The sequence below is a fragment of the Mirounga leonina genome, unplaced genomic scaffold, assembly GCF_011800145.1.
Source record: "Mirounga leonina isolate KUSES-001 unplaced genomic scaffold, KU_Mleo_1.0 Mir_115, whole genome shotgun sequence".
Classification (NCBI taxonomy): Eukaryota; Metazoa; Chordata; class Mammalia; order Carnivora; family Phocidae; genus Mirounga; species Mirounga leonina.
In genome coordinates, this window is record NW_023270268.1 from 38,782,938 (window position 1) to 38,801,352 (window position 18,415).

At 34.5% G+C, this 18,415-nt stretch overlaps 1 protein-coding gene across 5 annotated transcripts in view; it reads right to left on the reverse strand.

Annotated features, from left to right (window-relative positions):
* The window catches only part of SLC9A9 (solute carrier family 9 member A9), a 685,847-nt gene that overhangs the window by 405,436 nt on the left and 261,996 nt on the right, over positions 1–18,415 (reverse strand). For all 5 annotated transcript variants that reach the window (XM_034996352.1, XM_034996353.1, XM_034996348.1 and 2 more), the window contains one exon: positions 14,247–14,362. In XM_034996352.1, coding sequence (XP_034852243.1) covers positions 14,247–14,362 — 116 coding nt within the window. The remainder of the gene's footprint in view (positions 1–14,246; positions 14,363–18,415) is intronic.

Here is an 18,415-nt window from a genome sequence, read left to right on the forward strand (position 1 = left end):
AAAAATAGCATGGTGCCATGACACTTGTCAAGTAGAGGCTGGTTGGGCTCAACATTAGCAAAGCAGAAACTTTGACTTTGTATCTATATTCCTCTTGGCTTCTAATTTCAATAAATGAATTATCATCCATGCATTTAATTTAGGCTCCAGACAGGATAATGCCAGAGTGAATTTTCTAAATTCAATTAACAAGAGCCAGTAGTCTCCTTATGAAAGCCAACATCCAGTGCTCAGGGCTTCATCAAACACTTGGGATTCTTAGCACACTTTAGCTGCCAGAGCAAGTCAAGATGTGTGACTTACATGTAATACACAAAGTCACTGAATTTTTTTTTTTTTTTTTACTTCATGGCATGTGCAATAATATATTGAGTTGGATGACTTTCCTTTAAGATCTTATCACATTTCAGTGATTTACTAACGATATAAAAATAATTGGTTAATTTTCTCATTTCTGTGAAATTTTGAAGAGTTCTTTTTTACATACATAGATGTGCTTCCATATAAATGCATAAATGTGATCACATTGTACATATTGTTTATTTGCTTGCTTTGTTTTAATTACCTTTTTTCTTTTCCTTTTTAACATGACTCCCTTTTCCACAATTCTTCATTTCCTAAACTCATACCTTCCCTCCTCCTAATAACCCAATTTATAATCTAGTATATGTCCCACCAAAATCTCTTTATATTAAAATTTTCTTTGTAATAAGCATACACACACATTTGTAACAGACGTTAAATCAGAAGTTTAAGGAACAAAGAAAAAAAATTACATGTTCAACAATAAGATGCACAATTTTAAAATATTTATCCAAAAATAAGTTACATGACTCCCTTAAACCTCTCACCTACATTAAGAATGAGAAAGTGTCTCTCTCTAGACTCTAGCCTAGAGGTTTTTGTGAAGGGAGTTGTTTTGCTACTTGTGAATCTCACGCCTATGGAGAGGGACTTTGGCTAGGCCATCAGACAGCTTACAATGTGACTAGAGTTTGGGGACACAGTGAAATACTCTGACTCTCACCTGAGAAACCTAATGGGCTATGGCTGTCCAGTTGCTCTGATGGTAGCTAATTATCTATCAAATAAAAAATTCCCTCACCTCATCTCTGCATCTACCTTTGTAGGTGTCAGAAACTGCATCCAGCAAGGGGTAGATGAGAAGCATGAGAAAGAATAAAGAACCCAACCACATCTCTTGTCCCAAAGGTAGACAGCCTGCCTTCAACAGGCTAGGGGAGGTAGGGTAGAGTCTTAAATTAAATTGAAAACTTCCAGTATTATATGGGATTAGAAATGTTCACTGCTGAATTGAAACTCCAATTGCAACTTAAAGACCAAAGATTTTTATCCAGCAGATGAAAAAAAAATGTAACCTCACCGAATACTTTAAAAGGAGCATGGGAGAGAATGGAACAGAGAAGCCCAGAAATAAACCCACGATTATATGATCAATTAATCTATGACAAAGGAGGCAAGAATATGCAATGGGGAAAAGACAGTCTCTTCAACAAATGGTGCTGGAAAAACTGGACAGCTACATGCAAAAGAAGGAAATGGGATAACCTTATTAAACATACACAAAAATAAACTCTAAATGGATTAAGGACCTAAATGTCAGACCAGAAACCATAAAACTCCTAGAGGAAAACAGAGGCAGTAATTTCTCTGACATCATTCATAGAAACATTTTTTTAGAAATGTCTCCTCTGGCAAAGTAAACAAAAGCAAATGGGACTACCTCAAAATAAAAAGCTTCTGCACAGCAAAGGAAACAATCAATAAAATAAAAAGACAATCTGCCGAATGGGAGAAGATACTTGCAAATGACATATCTAATAAGGGGTTGGCATCCCAAATATATAAAGAACTTATACAACTCAACACCAAAAAACCTACAAATAATCCAATTAAAAATGGGCAGAAGAAAGAACAGACATTTCCCCAAAGAAGACAAACAGATGACCAATAAACACATGAAAAAATGTTCAACATCACTCATCATCAGGGAATTGCAAATCAAAACCACAATGAGATATCATCTCCCACCTGTCAGGATGGTTAGAATCAAAAACTTAAGAAACAACAAGTGTTGGCAAGGATGTGGAGAAAAAGGAACCCTTGTGCACTATTGGTGGGAATGCAAACTGGTGCAACCACTGTGGAAAACAGTATGGAGTCAAAAAATTAAAAATAGAATTACCACATCATCCAGTAATTCCACTACTGGCTATTTACCCAAAGAAGACAAAAACACCAATTCGAAGATATATACACCCCTATGTTTGTTGCAGAATTATTTACAATAGCCAAATTATGGAAACAACCCAAATATCCCTTGATAGATGAATGGATGAAGAACCCAAGTGTCCATCAATAGATGATGTAATGGGTAAATATACAGTGGAATATTACTCAGCCATAAAAAGGAATGAGCTCTTGCTAGCTGCAACAACATGGATCTAGAGGGTATAATGCTAAGTGAAATAAGTAGGTCAAAGACTAATACCATATGATTTCACTCATATATGCAATTTAAGAAACCAAAGAAATAAACAAAGAAAAAAGAGACAAAGCAAAAAACAGATTCTTAACTAAAGAGAACAAACTGATGATTACCAGAGGGGAGGTGGGTCGGGGGATGGGTGAAATAGGTGAAGGGGATTAAGCATACACTTACTGTGATGAGCACTGAGTAATGTACAGAATTGTTGAATCACTATATTGTACATCTGACACTAATACAACACTGTATGTTAATTATACTGGAATTAAAATTTTAATTTTTTAAAAAAATTTTTAAATAAAAAATAAAGGAGAAGTGGGAGGAAAAAAAAAAGCAATTTCTATGGTTATACCCCGTGAGTTCTGCTTTATATACACACATACATATTTGTCTATATATTAAAAATTGGAATCATAGTTTATATATACTTTTCTACATCTTGCTTTACAAAGTCAACAATGCCTCCTGGGTATCTCTCAAGTCAGCTGGAAGAGCACTAATTTATCCTCTTTAATGGCTACATGATATTTTACCGATGTCCTACAACCTTTCCAACAATTCCCTTATTGATAGGATTCACTTTGCTCCTTTTTGTTTTTGTTTTTTTTCTCCACTTAAAAAACATGTTGCAATAGACAGCCTTGTCCCTACATTATTAAGAATCCAATATTTTTACTTGTGTGGGACAGGATCCAGGAGTCAGAACACTGGGTCAGAAGGAACTATGTATTTTAAATTCTAATAGCTGTTGCCACACTGCTTTCCAAAAGTATGTTAATGATTTAAATTTTCACTAGAAATGTGTAACAGTCTACTTTTCCCTGCCTCCCTGCCATCAATGACTGTTATTTGGCATTACAGTTGTTGCCAAACTGCTAGGTATAAAATGACATGCTGTTACTTTATTTTAGATTTCTATGACTTCTGGTGAGTTTGAACAACTTTGCATATTTGTACCCCAAGTGGACTTGTTCTTCTATGAATTGCCTCTTCATAATCTTTGTCCATTTTTCTGTTATTTATTGCCAGATTGACATTTTAAAGTGTTCTTTCTATATTAGAAATAATAATACTTGGGGGTGCCTGGGTGGTTCAGTCGGTTAAGTGGCAGGTCCTTAATTTTGGCTCAGGTCATGATCTCAAGGTCCTGGGATGGAGCCCCACATCCAGTTCTGTGCTCTGTGGGGAGTCAGCTTGAGGATTCTCTCTCTCCCTCTCCCTCTGCATCCCCCTGCTTGTTCTCTCTCTCTCAAATAAATAAATAAATCTTAAAAAAAAAGAAATAGTAATACTTGGTCCTCTATATTTAAATGCTTTTACTCCAATGTGTTGTCTGCTTATTGATTTTCTTAATGGTTATCCTTTATTATTTAAATATATTTTTTATATACTCAAGTATGTCTATTCTTTATTTATCAATTCTGGGTTTCAGTTCTATGTTTATTGCAGCACAATTTACAATAGCCAAGATAAGGAAGAAACCCAAGTGTCCATTAATAATGAATGGATAAAAAAGATGTGAGATACACACACACACACACACACAATGGGATATTACTCAGCCATAAAAAAGAATGAGGTCTTGCCATTTGCAACAACATAAGTGGACCTAGAGGTATTATGATAACTGAAGTAAGTCACACAGAGAAACACAAATAGCATATGATTTCACTTATATGTGGAATCTGAAAAACAAGACAAATGAACAAAGAATCAAAAAAAGCAGAAACAGACTCACAAATGCAGAGAAAAAACTGGTGGCTGCCCAAGGGGAGATAGTGAAGGGATAGGCAAAATGGGTGAAGGAAAGAGAGAGGTACAGGCTTCCATGTGGAATGTAAGTCATGGGGATGAAAGGTACACCATAGGGAATATAGTCAATGGCATTGTAATAGTATTGAATGGTGACAGATGGTATCTACACTTATGGTGAGCATAGCATAACGTATAGAATTGTTGAATCACTATGCTGTATATCTGAAACTAATGTAACATTGTGTGTCAACTATACTTTAATAAAAAGAAAATCAGAGAAATTTGAATGTGGATAGGTACTAGATGATACCAATGGATTATGGAAAATTTATAGGTTTGATAATGGCTTTATGGTTACATAAGAACAATGCCCATAATTATAGAGATGTATAACAAAATACATGTGCATAAAATGACAATGTCTGAGATTTGCTTTCACATATTACTATCTACCACCTCTGAAAACAAATATAAAGTATATTTGTGTTTTATAAAAGCAAAATTACCATATTGCATATATTATACTCCCAACTCTAACCAAGCAAGTCACAAATGAATTTAGTTGGTCAAGGGAGCATTTTATTAACCAAGAATATAGATTCATGGAAATCCATTACTGCTACCAGGAAAACAGGCAAAACTGTGCATGTCTCACTTGCTGAGTATAAAATAGCAGCCTCATCTTAGTGTAGGATAAAAATAACAATATATTAATAATAATAATAAAATTATCTCATGTAATCCTTATAAAGAATCTTTAAAAAGTCCTACTATGCTCATTTTATAGATGGAGAAACTGAGGCTCAAGTAGGTCAGACAGAATGTAGATTTAAACACAGGCCTATCCCACTCCATAGTCAGTGTTCTTAATACTCAATGACTGTTCTATTTATTCAGTAAATATATACTATGCCCTGTGTAAAAATTGACAGGATTTTTATATTTTGAGATCTGTAGATGCTTTCTTAGATCTAAACATTAAATGTTACTTGATGTTGATGATGCTAAAGATAAAGGAATGTGGGGTGCCTGCCTGGCTCAGTCAGGAGAGTGTGCAACTCTTGATCTCCGGGTTGTAAGTTTGAGCCCCATGTTGAGTGTAGAGATTACTTAAAACAAATTCTAAAAAAAAAAAAAAAAAGAAATGGATCCTATTAAGTACTATATATATTTTGACTTATTTAATTGGAGAATTGAATAATAATGTACATTAACTTAATGAGAAGAATTATTAACTGTACTTTCCCAATTGGCCACACAGGTAGTTTCTATTTACTTCTTTGAGGCAAATATTTATTTCTGTTATTGAGTCTACCCAATTTAGGGCCATTAAATGTGTCAACATATTTTGAAATAGGGGTAACATAATATAAATGTCAAGTTTCTTGGATTTCTGACAAGCTCTATAAAACAAAACAGTAATGGGCATTAAAAAAACAACTCAGATTGTCAGACTTTAGGAACCTATGATTTATGTTTCAACTAAGGAAAAAAACACAGTTGAGACACTTGGACAGGAACTTATTTAATCTGTTTCTCTCAAGTCAGAGGTTGCAGTATGTATAGTTTTGAATGGCACATACATGATTTTTAAATCATACAGAGCATTAATCTTGTTTCTCTTTACTTTATTTCTGAAGCATGGGTGAAGCTAGTTTATGGGTTATTATGTGTTGGAGCAGAAAAATAGGACTGGAAAAAGAGACATTAGAAAGAAAACTTCAGACATACTAGTTCAAAATCATAGAAATAAAGTGCCTATATTTCACCAAAATGCCATAATCTGTGCAGTGCATTGTATTTGTGCTTAATTTTTCTACTTGACTTAAAATTGTTGTGGTATTTTTATTAAGGATCATATTTTTGTATGTAATCTTAAAAAACTGAGCTCATTGCAATAGAAACAAGAATGTTGGTGGCCAGGGGCTGGGAGCTGGGGGGGATGGGTAGATGTTGGTCAAAAAGTATCAATTTCCAATTATAAGATTAATAAGTTTTAGAAAGATATAGCATGTTAATATGTTAACCAAACTATAATATATACTTGAAAGTTTTTAAAAGAGCAGATCATGAATGTTGCCACCACACACACACACACACACACACACACAGGTAATTATGTGAGGGGATGTTAACTAACTTTATTGTGGTGATCATTTTGCAATATATATGGGTATCAAATCATCACATTGTACACCTTAAATGTACATATTTATATGTCAATAATAACAAAGGTGGAAAAAAAGGATATTTTTTGACTAACAACCGTTCCATATCTATATTGCTCTATAGTAGTTCTGTCTGACAAAAATATAATGTAAACCACATATATAATTTTAAATTTTCTAGTAACCACATTAAAAAAGTAAAAATAAATGGGTAAAATTAATTTTAATAGTATATTTTCTTTAACTCAATATTAAATGAATCTCATAATTTCAAAATGTAATCAATGTAAAAATTATCAATGAGATATTAAACTTTTCTTCATATTAAGTCTTTGAATCTAGGGTGTATTTTATACTTATAGCCTTTCAACTTGGACTAGCCGCTTTCCAAGTAGCCATATGTGGCTTGTAGCCATCATATTGGACAGAAGAATTTTTTAGTAAGCCTTACCTAAAACAGGACAACCTGAATTAATTTTCTTGGAAAAAATAGGACAAGTCTATGAAGTAAGAATTATTTTCTAGTTTTAAATACTGGGCTAATACTTCTGGAGTTCAAAATAGCACAGCTGTATTTGAGTCTCAATGCAGCTGCATCATATAAAATGAAGACATTTTAATCCAAATAGGGAACAGAGAAATTGATGAAGTAAGAAAATGCACAGCCCAAATGTGCTTGAATGAGTGGCTTCCTGCAGACCTTGAAAGAAATCTCAGCCCTGTAAATACCAGGATGAGTTTCTGGCATCTTCTGAGTGATTAATAATGTGTTGAATTTTTCCTTTTCCTAAAGGTAGCTCCTATTTTTAACATCTTCCAACAACAACAACCCCCCCCAAAAAACAACAACAACAACAACAACAAAAACCCCACACTATTATAACTGCTTCTGCAAGTCTACAATCTATGGCTTGGTGCTCTGGAAATTTTTAAGCCACTGAACAACTGGTAAACAGGGAGAAAGAAATATTGGCTGTGTGGCCAGACAAGAAGAAAGACACATATTTTTTGTTTTAGTTGAATATATCCTTTTTGGAGGACAGAAACCAGTATTGCCACTCAGTTGGAAGTTCAGCCATGTGCTGCGAGTTCCACCCTCGTCTTGAGTCACTGTCCCTCCTGGGGTCATGAGACTCCTTATCTCTGAGAGTGATCTGAAATACTCAAATGCTTCACATTCTCTTTGAGAAGAGACTCCTTTTCAAGCTCTACATTTTGCTCTAGCAGTTTCTTCTACAAATGTATTAATTCATTAATTTAGTAAGTATTTATTAAAAACCTATTGTTCTAGATACTAAAAATATAAGAGTGGAAAATGGGGGGAAAACAGAAAAAAAAATGCTCCTTCCTCACAGGGGACAAAAAAATAAGGAAATAAATAGTAGGTCAATAGTGACTAGTGCTGTACAAGAATATAAGGCAAGGAAGGGGGATGGGAAGCATCATGATTTGTCTATGAGTGTGCAGCAGAGGAGATGGGGTATAATTTTTGATAGGATGGTTAGGAAAGGCCTCATCAAGGCGACATTTGGGCAAAGACCTGAAGAAAGCAAGGAGGGAGAAACAACAAATGTAAATGTGCTGAGACAGCAACGATATTGATGTGCTGAGGAACAGCGCATGGGTACACTGGGACTCCAAAGTGTCTTTATACACCTTAATGACCTCTCTCTTTATCTTACCCACTCTCTATATAAAGGGACATTTTAGACTTATTAATGAAAATCACTATCTTGGATAGTCAAATTTACCAAACTGAGACCTAAATCAATGATGAAAGAGACAGGAAGATAGTATGAGGTTAGAGGGTTCCCTTATGGGCTTTGGCCATTTGTAAATTGAAGGATATTAACTAAAGCATCATTTCCAGTTGTTGCCATATTGTTTATTTTTTCTCTCCTCTCCCCCACCCTCCTACTTTCCCTTATCTAAACACACTGGAAGAGATGAGCTGGCTCATTGATCAAGCCCTCTAAGTGCTTCTCTCCTCTCCTAACTCTGCCATTTACCATACATGATCTCTTTGGGGGCTCTGCCTTTAATCATCCACTTTCTGTTAAGTGCTGCTGATGGCCTTTACACCATCAGCAGGATCTCTGTCAGTGAGGAAAAGAGGAAATTAAATCAATCAAATAATAGTCAAATCATCCTAACTGGAGGTAAACTGAAAATTGGCCAAGGAGAGTCAGAAACATGCAGGAAGAATTAGATTTAAGTTTAAATATGTGTCTATAAAAGAAAAATATGAATAGTTAATAACACTTGGCTAAGATTTAGCTAAGGCTAAAGGGGAAAGAATTAATTTAAAGAAGGCCAAGAAAAGTCAGACCTGGAGAGCATAGGTTCTCTTTCATAAATTAGTGAGTCACAATAATTTAGGCAATAAATGAATAATTGTGGGGTAAGAGTAACTAGGTGTTTTAAGGTTGCTGAAGATCTTAAATTGCACCAATTTAGCAGAGTAGGTTCAGGGTGTTTTAATATAACAATTAGCTAGTAAAGGAAGAAAGCTTAAGTATTCCTGTTCATGTGTGGGTCTCTACTATGTAAGATCTTCTCTAACATTTGCTGAACCAGGGTTGGAACCCAAGAATGCCTGGGGTGTGTGGGGGGGCTTTGGGTTGATTTTTAACTTTTTTTTAAAACAAAATCTTGTTTTAAAATGAAAACCAATCTTACAGAAATAAGAAACAGGGGATGTTAAAGCTGGAAAGGGCTCTAGTCGAAACTTTTCATTTTACAGATGAAAAGTCAGTTCTTCATCTGTAAAATGAAGGGGTTGGGAGAAATGAGATCAAATATCTTCCACTTCCAAGAACTCATAAAATCTAGAAAGGCTAAATGGTACCCAAAGTTGCACAGCTGGTGCCAGACTTGGAAGTAGATTTGGTTCCTAGGATTCTCTTTATGGCTGTGAGTCAATTTTAAAAAGTTTAGTCAACCCAATTGTTTGACACAATGCAGATGAATATCCATCTTACCAAGTTGGATTTATTTTTCTATTTCAATCACTTTTCCTGTATCATGTAAACATAACCTCATAGATATCACCAGCCACAGAAGGAGCAAAGCTTTAACATGATACAACTGTGCTTGGAGCTGGCTGATTAACTCAATAGAATGCAACAAACTTGGCCTTTGGCATTGGGACCAGGAAACAATGGATGCAATGCTTTTCAACATGCAGATTTGTGCAATTGTGACACGAAATGGGACCTGACCATTAAAAGCAAAATGTCCATATATGGACAGAAAAAACAACCTTAAGTAACTTGAAATCACTGATGGGTTGAACATATTTCATCTTGAGTTCATGCTTCCCATCACTACCAAGGAACTTCTACATTTCCCTGGGGCTATGAGAGTGTAGCATGAGATCTTCCAGCAATGACCTGGTGACTGGGTCATCTCTAACCCTGAAGATAGAGTAGTTTGTCCCTCTACACTATTCTGAGGCTCTGATCCTCTAGTCTATACCACAAATTCCTAATCTGAGACCTACTTTTATTTCATCTTCTTCCAGGAAATGAGTCAACATCATACATTAAAACATTTTTTCCTCCCCCATACCATAAACAAAATAAAACGTAAAAAACTTGGAAAAATATTTGTAACTTATATTGCAGACAAAAGGTTAATATCTCTAATACATTAAGGGCTTCTAAAGCTTGCAAAATAAAAATTAATAACCCTACTCGAGCAAAGCCATCTTATAAAGGGTTCATTTTCAGGAAAAAATGCATATGTCCCTTAAACATATGAAAGATTTAGCCTTACTCACAATAAGAGAAGTACTAAGTCAAACCAGAGGGAGACACAAATCCTCACCTACTATATAAGTAAAAATCCAAAACTGTGATAGAATTCTGCATTGGCAAAGCTGTGAAGAATAGGTACTGTCATATGTTGCTGGTGTGAAGGCAAAATGGCACAAACTTTATGGAGAAGAATTTGGCATCTAGGAAAATTACACCTAGGAAAAATCCATTTACCTTTTAACTTGTTTCTATAAATCTGGACCAAAGAAACATTGGCAAAATGTGGAAAGGTATTTATTTTAGTGTTATTAGTTACAACACCCATTCATAATTGCAAAGGATAAGAAAAAAACTAAATGTCTATCAACAGACAGCTGGTTGAATAAACCATGGAGTACTCCGCAGTTATAAAAAAGAATGAGAGAGATCTTTACATATAGCTACGGAGTACTCTCTAAAATACTGTTAAAGAAGAGTAAGGTGAAGAACCATGTGTATAATAACATATAGTAGAGTATGTGTATGTTTGTGTATTTACTTAGATTAAAAATAGAAGGGCAAATGAAAGACCAACCAAAATGGTTGGAACGTTAAGGTAGAGGGGACAGGAATAGAAGCCAGATGTCTCTTGTTTTGGTTCTATGGTTTTCACTTTGGAATTCTATAGCTCTTTAATTTTAACACAAAGTCAAAAACAAAATGAAACAAATGAACATTATTGTATATTCACAAGATAAAATCCATAGAGGAATGATTTCAAGAGCTCTTAAAACAGTAATTTTTAACTATTCATCCCTAGTCAGATATATCCAAAGGTTAAAAAGAACCACAATGAAATCTTAAGCAGTTTTCAATAATCATATTTTTAAATAATAATGTGCATATTATAATTTTGAAAATGTTTATTTTAAGGAAATAAGAAATTATATATGTAATAGGAAGAAGAAAAGTAGATAGAAGAAAAAATAAAAATTTAAGGCAGTTAAGTAAAATTTCTGTAATCCTAAATTTGAACTGAAAATACTAACATAAATTTATGATATTATTTCTCCTTCAAAACAAATAAAAATATCTAGAAACAATGACCAATCCAATAGCAATGAAAACCCCTAGTGCCCAAATTTTGGTCTCTAAATAAATTTCCCTCTTATAAATGGCTGGTTCCAAGTCAGGGTATAGGAAACACACAAAATAAGGTTGGAACATCTAGTCCTACCCAAAGACAAGAAACCTATGAAAGACCACTGGGGTCATGACAAAAGAATATAGGAGAAACTTGAAGGAGCTCTCAGTTGTCAAGTTGGAGTATTCTGAACATTAAAAAGAATAATGACAGCAGTAGACTGAAACATATCAACCATTTAAAATCCATGTATTGAAATAATACTTTAAAAAAGAAAAATCTCCTTGATCATATGTGGAGGATGCTAAGGAAACAACTCATTATTTTGAAAATTAGTAAATAAAGGGAAAGAATCAATCATTTATCCTGCTTTTTTGTTCAAATGATATCATGGGGTACTTAAGTAGTTGATCTGGAAAGCTACTTATTTATAGGAGAGTACCAGCTAATAAATACAAAAGGTAGGATAGAATTAGCATACCACTAGCTTGTAACCCCTAATTAACACTGGACTAACTAAGCAGCAACCATCAATACATACTAAAATCATTAGCTAAAATGGGGAATTCTAAAAGGTAATGCTTCCCAAACGTTGATGTGCGTATGAATAAATTTAGGATATTGTTAAATTCTAGAATCCAATTCGGTAGATCTGGGGTTGAGCCTGAGATTCTGCATTTACAACAGACAAACACATGGTGCCAATACCACTGGTCAGAGGGCTATTCTAAGAAAGACAAAACAGCCCCTGACGTTTGGGGGCTGACCTAGTATTATCATCTGAGCCTTGGTGTTCTCCTGCTGCACACAGACAATTTCACAGAACAACATCCGACAAGGTCACTCTATGACCATGATGGATCAAGACAAATACAGGGGTGTCAGAGTGGCTCAGTCAGTTAAGTGTCTAGCTCTTGATTTTGGGTCAGGTCATGATCTCAGGGTTGTGGGATTGAGCCGCGAGTCGGGCTCACATGCTGGGTGTGGAGTCTGCTTAAGATTCTCTCTCTCTCTCTCTCCTTTTACCCCTCCCCCCTGAGTGCTCTCTTTTTCTCTCAAATAAATAAATAAATCTTTAAAAAAGACAAAAATAAGACTACTGCATAATCATGTCTTAACAGAAATAATGAACACTGTCTAAACTACAAAATTAACTAAACATCCCTCTATCCTGGCTATTGTAAGAGGCCACTACTTCTTTACCAATTTTAACTTTAGGTTCAATCCAGTCTTCCCTCATTCTACATGAGACTTACTAAAATGTGCAATTACTGCTGTTTCCTGACAGCCTCTTATCCAGAGCAAAGCTCCAATTCCTTAAACCCTCCCTAAAATCACCAAACATAAGCCCAAGCCTGTAATGAATCCTTTCTAACCCTTCTGAAAGCTTCCATGTTTCTTCTGGTGTGCATTTTCCCTCATTACAACACATAATAAACACATCTTGTTGGGCGCCTGGGTGGCTCAGTTGGTTAAGCGACTGCCTTCGGCTCAGGTCATGATCCTGGAGTCCCTGGATAGTGTCCCGCATCGGGCTCCCTGCTCAGCAGGGAGTCTGCTTCTCCCTCTGACCCTCCCCCCTCTCATGTGCTCTCTCTCATTCTCTCTCTCTCAAATAAATAAATAAAATCTTTAAAAAAAAAACATAAAAACACATCTTGTTTAGCTACAGGTGTGTTCTGGTGGTTTTTGTTGGAGAAACTGTACAATAGTGTGATGAGTCAGGTTGACAGCTGAGTCACTAATCACTATGTGATGTTTTGCTATAGAAACCTATAAAGTAATCTTGCCCAAAAAGATGAACATAAATCTCATTAAACCTCTAGATTTAACCATCAGTTTTACAAGAAATATGTGGTATAAGGGAACATTTTAAGGAGCCATATTCAGTTCAACCACAAGACAAAGTGCCTATTTTTCCCCCAAACAAATAACTGACAAAAATAGAAGATGGAGGGGGAACATATAAATTAAAAGAGACTCACTAGTCATATTAATCAATTGTAATGTGCAGCCCTATTTGGCCCTAACCATTACACAAACTAATAATGATAATGATAAAAAGACATTTGAGGATATTTGAACAGAGACTAGCTCTTTGATAATATTAAAGAATAATTATAAATATTTTTAGGTTTCATAATAGCAATGCTCATTTTTCAAAGTATTTACAAATAAAATGATATAATGTCTGAGATTTACTCTAACATAATCCAGTCATGATAAAAGGGAGTATAGGGGGGTATAGACAAAAACATTGGCCGTATTGGTAATTGCTGAAGGGTATATGACAATTCTTTTTATTATTCTCCCTACCCTTAATGTGTTTGAAAAGCTCCATAGTAAATAATTTTTTTTTTAAGATTTAATTTATTTACTTGAGAGAGAGGGAGAGCGAGAGAGAGCACGAGCAGGGGCGAGGGGTAGAGGGAGAGAGAGAGAAGCAGACTTCCTGCTGAGCAGGGAGCCCAATGCAGGACTCAAACCCAGGATGCTGGGATCATAATCTGAGCCAAGGGCAGACACTTAACCAGCTGAGCCACTCAACGTGCCCATAAATAATCTTTTTGAAAATATTTTTTACCCTTTAATTCAGTAGATCATTTTTGAAAGAAGACAAGTTGGATAAAAAAAATAAGGTCTATAGCTCAAAATGTCTATACATTCTAGAGAAATAAGCTGTAATGAATTTTAAATTCTGAAATTCCCACTACTGAAATTGTTTTCAGATGCATTTTTTTGAAAGCTATTAGGATATTCAACTATTTCTTTTCTTTCTTTCTTTAATCACTAATACATGTATCAACTGCAAATAAAGAGGAATAAGGAATTATTATAATGTAGACTCAGGTGATGGTCTTTAGAGAAACATTTAATTTAAATTTTTGATTCTTAAAAAGAAAAAAAAAACAACATACTATTTGAGCAATTACCTGGATCTGTAGCTGACATCAGTGAACCAAAAAACAAACAGTCAGTGAAATGGAAGTCTCCATTTTTCAACTGGCCAGCATATACCATAGCTTTCACAAAGCCATACATAATTAACCTGTTGAAGAGAAAAATAAGATCTTCAAATTCAAGTTGAATCCTGTGCAAACCCATGCTATCATAGCTAACATTCTAATGTGCTTCCTGAATATGCATTATGCACAAATTACCACCACTCTGCCAATTCATGGCCATGCTAGCTCTCAATACATTGTCTAAATCTCTCGACTATGAAAGACACTTTAACCAAATATCCCAATTCATTTACCTGGAAAAAGGTAACAATATTTTATAGCATATTTCAATGAAAATAAATACATCTCAAGGACATAAAAAATAATCTGTCAAATATGTCATAGTAAATTATGCCCACAAATACAGCAGCTGGGTTAACATCTGTAAATGGATTGCTTTTCAGTTTTCATTGTTTTGTGTGGTAGGGATGTCTGAAAAGTGTTCAAATTTCAAGTCTGTCACTGCAATGAGAAGGATTTTGGTCACACACAGCACACGCAGTCAACCAGTTACTTTACAATAGAGGAGTCTCTACTACTGCTAATGTCAAGACTTCCACACTGGGTACAGAATCACTGTTAGGTAAGAGCTCCTGTAACTTCAGTATGGTGTTGAAAATGAATCCTGAAAGGTTGACATTTTGATCTTGCAAGGATAGCTATTCTTTTCATGAGATTATAAAAGGTTTGTTTATAAGCTTACCATACTCACACCATGGAACACAGCTTGTCTGTCCTGGTCATCATTTGCCACCCTATAGCTTTTAAATTGTATTTATTTATTTAACTGACTGATTTTTGCCAAAATCCTAGTAGAGGAAATACAGAGATTGGTGAACTGGACCATAGTAAAATCACTATAAGTGACTCTAAGAGTCTTTAGAAATTGTAGATCCTCAGGTCAATAGATGGATGTTTAAATATTCACATGCTTTGAAAGTTAATTTCTTGAAAAATGTTCTAAGGTTGTGATCATGATTAAAAAGGCTAGAAAACAGATATTAGAAATTATACCGTCAATGAAAATGCAGATATTTCAGATTCTGTTAAAAAAAAATTTCTCCATGAGAAAATATTTTGGACACATCTGCAGTTAAATCTAGGTTCTACCACTCACCAGCTATATGGTTTTAGGACGTTACTAAAACTTTCTGAGCCTCAGTATCCTTATTAATGAAATAGTGATAACAATAATAGTTAGTCCATAGAATTGTTTTAAGGATTACCTGAGACAATGTACATTTGGTTTCTGGCACACAGTACATTCTCAATGAGGTTATTATTACTGCTAATAATATTTATCAAAATAGGTAATATTTACTTACTATTCATATTTCTTCACATGCTCTAACTCATTTAATCCACACATTAATCCTATAAGGAAACTACTATTTGCATTTTACAGATGAGAAAACTGAACACAGTGTCATCAGGTAACTTGCTTAAGATGACACAGCTTTTAAGTTGCAAAATCCAGATTTGAACTGTGGAGATTTGGCTCCTGAGCCTGGGCTTTTAACCACTACATAATAGTGCCTAGATGAATAGTTCTATATTTTACATTATATATTATCCCATATAATATATTCACAGCTCTCCTATTAGGTGGTGGTTCTAGGTTGTACAAAGGTGCAACAATGGGGTATCCCTAAGAACTTGGAAATAATACTACCCTCTGAGTTATAATTATTAAGACATAATGGGTTTGAGCAGAGAGGGCCAACATCACTGTGAAGAATGTGGACTATAGTGGGGAGGTCGAATCTTAACTAGGCTGAAGGTATTAACATATCTGAGAAAGGGTATGTCATGGGACACAGCATGGTTGTTGGGAAAAGGCAAATCCAAGAGGCCTCAATCATGGCAGCTTACTCACACTCATGCTCGGAAGGGAATTCTGCCAGTTACCAGGTCATTCAGCCTCTTGACAGGTATACGGTAGCTTCATCCAGTTTATTTGTTCATTCAATAGACATTTATTATTTAACCCCTACTGTGTGTCAAGTTCTGTGCTAGGTGCTTAAGATACTGATGAGTGAACAAAACAAAGATACCTGCCCTTATGAAGTACACATTTTACCTGATAGACAGCAATAAAAATTATCATAAATTTGAATTATGACTGTTAATTATATCATTCTCTGAATTAGAATTTGCAAGTGGGATCAACACTGGGATAGTCTGGACAGTTACAACATTCACAAGAATGCTTTTCAATAGTCATCCCTTCAGCCTCTTTGGGTATTAACCCAACTTCACCACAGTCCTTTCTCATTTGAGCTACAATTCAAATATTGAGCATCAACCAGCACTGGAATCAATATAAACTTTAGGACCTGTGACAATATTTCTGAATTTTATACCCATTAGTTAGTTTTACAGGCTGGGAATCTAGCATTAGAATTAAAATGACTTTTCCCATATTGCACAGAAGCCATTAGATTGGGTAAAATAAAAAATATATACATATATACTACCCAGGCTTGGGAATATTATATAGAAACTAGAAGTCTCATACACTATTGATGGAAATTAAAGTCTTATTTAAAGTGTCAATTTTTTAAATATTCTATAGCTTATTAAATGGTTGCCTACAAATTTACGCCAAAAATTAAATATGTACCAAAAGGTGTATATTCAAGTTATATCAGATTTCTGTTGTTTTTAAGAGTGAAAAATTCAAAGAAATCTAAATATCCAGTGAATAAATTATAAAACACATATATATGGGCTAATATGCAATGAATAATATTATATACAAGACTTTATATTAGACACAGAAAAGTAAATTGATAAAGCAAATTATAAAGTGGTAATAATTTCTAATTTTATAAAAATTTAACATACTTAGGCATACATATAAACAGGAAAAGATAAGAAATATATAGTCTAGAATGTTAATGGTGGTTAAATAATGGAATTAAATGGTGACTACTTTTCTTTTTGCATTTCTGCATTCTTCCAGTTCTTTTAAAAAATAGTAATAATAAAAAACAAATAACAACATACATTAGCAAGTGCTATTATGTAACACAATAGATATTTATTATGTCACTTAATCTTCAAAATTCTGAGTTAGGTGCTATAATTATTCCTTTTTACAAATGAGAAAATTAGGACTCAGCAACATTAAATAACTTGACTAAGTCACAGAAGTTAGCTCCTTAACCACCAACTCTGTAAAGCTTTTGAGTTGCTTTGAAATCAGCATAAACACACATATATGATATACACACGCACACACCTACACACACGATTTGTTTATTTATTTCAAATCAACTAGTGGACATGAAATAACTATAATTCTAATAGCTTACTTGAGATAATACCAAAAAAGGAGAAAAAAGAAGTCCAGTTCAGTTCAAGCTTAATACTAATAACAATGGTTATCATCACTGGTAATTATAATGATCCAATAATTAGTGTTAATATACCATGTGCCATACCCCTTCTTTATAAATGGTAGCTATTTTAATTGTTGTTACATTATTAATAACAACTAGTTATAACTATATTAATTGGGAAGCTAAAAAAACGAAACCATTAGCAACCACCATATTCTCACAGAGTGGTACATTCTATCAGCACTTCACAGAAAGTATTTCTGTGATGGCTCAGGAAACGGGGGAGATGTGGTTGGATGGGGACAGGGAATCTGGTGAAGTCCAATACATGCAATGCTGTGAAGATGATGGACCTGAATAAGATGTCCTCCAGGGGTCAGTCTGTGGTTAGTGACAGCCTGGGTTACAGGGATGGGCAGAAGCAGAACTGCCTCATAAAAACCAGAACTGTTGATAACATTGATTTTGACAAATATCTACTTAGTGCTATTCTTTGGAAAGCAAAGTGCTTGAGCTATGGAGGATACAAAAGTAGAAACCCATAACCTGCTCTCAAAGAGCAGAGTATTACAGGATGGCAGTCATGTCACTGATGCTAAAAGAAAGCATTGGGTAAAAGAGAATTTGGGGAAATGCCCAACACAATACTCTACACACTCACTTTATTAAGTGTTTATGACATGTGAACTGATTTTAAATTTCATGAGCTTATTTTACACTATTAAATCTCCACACCTAAAGACTTATTGTGAA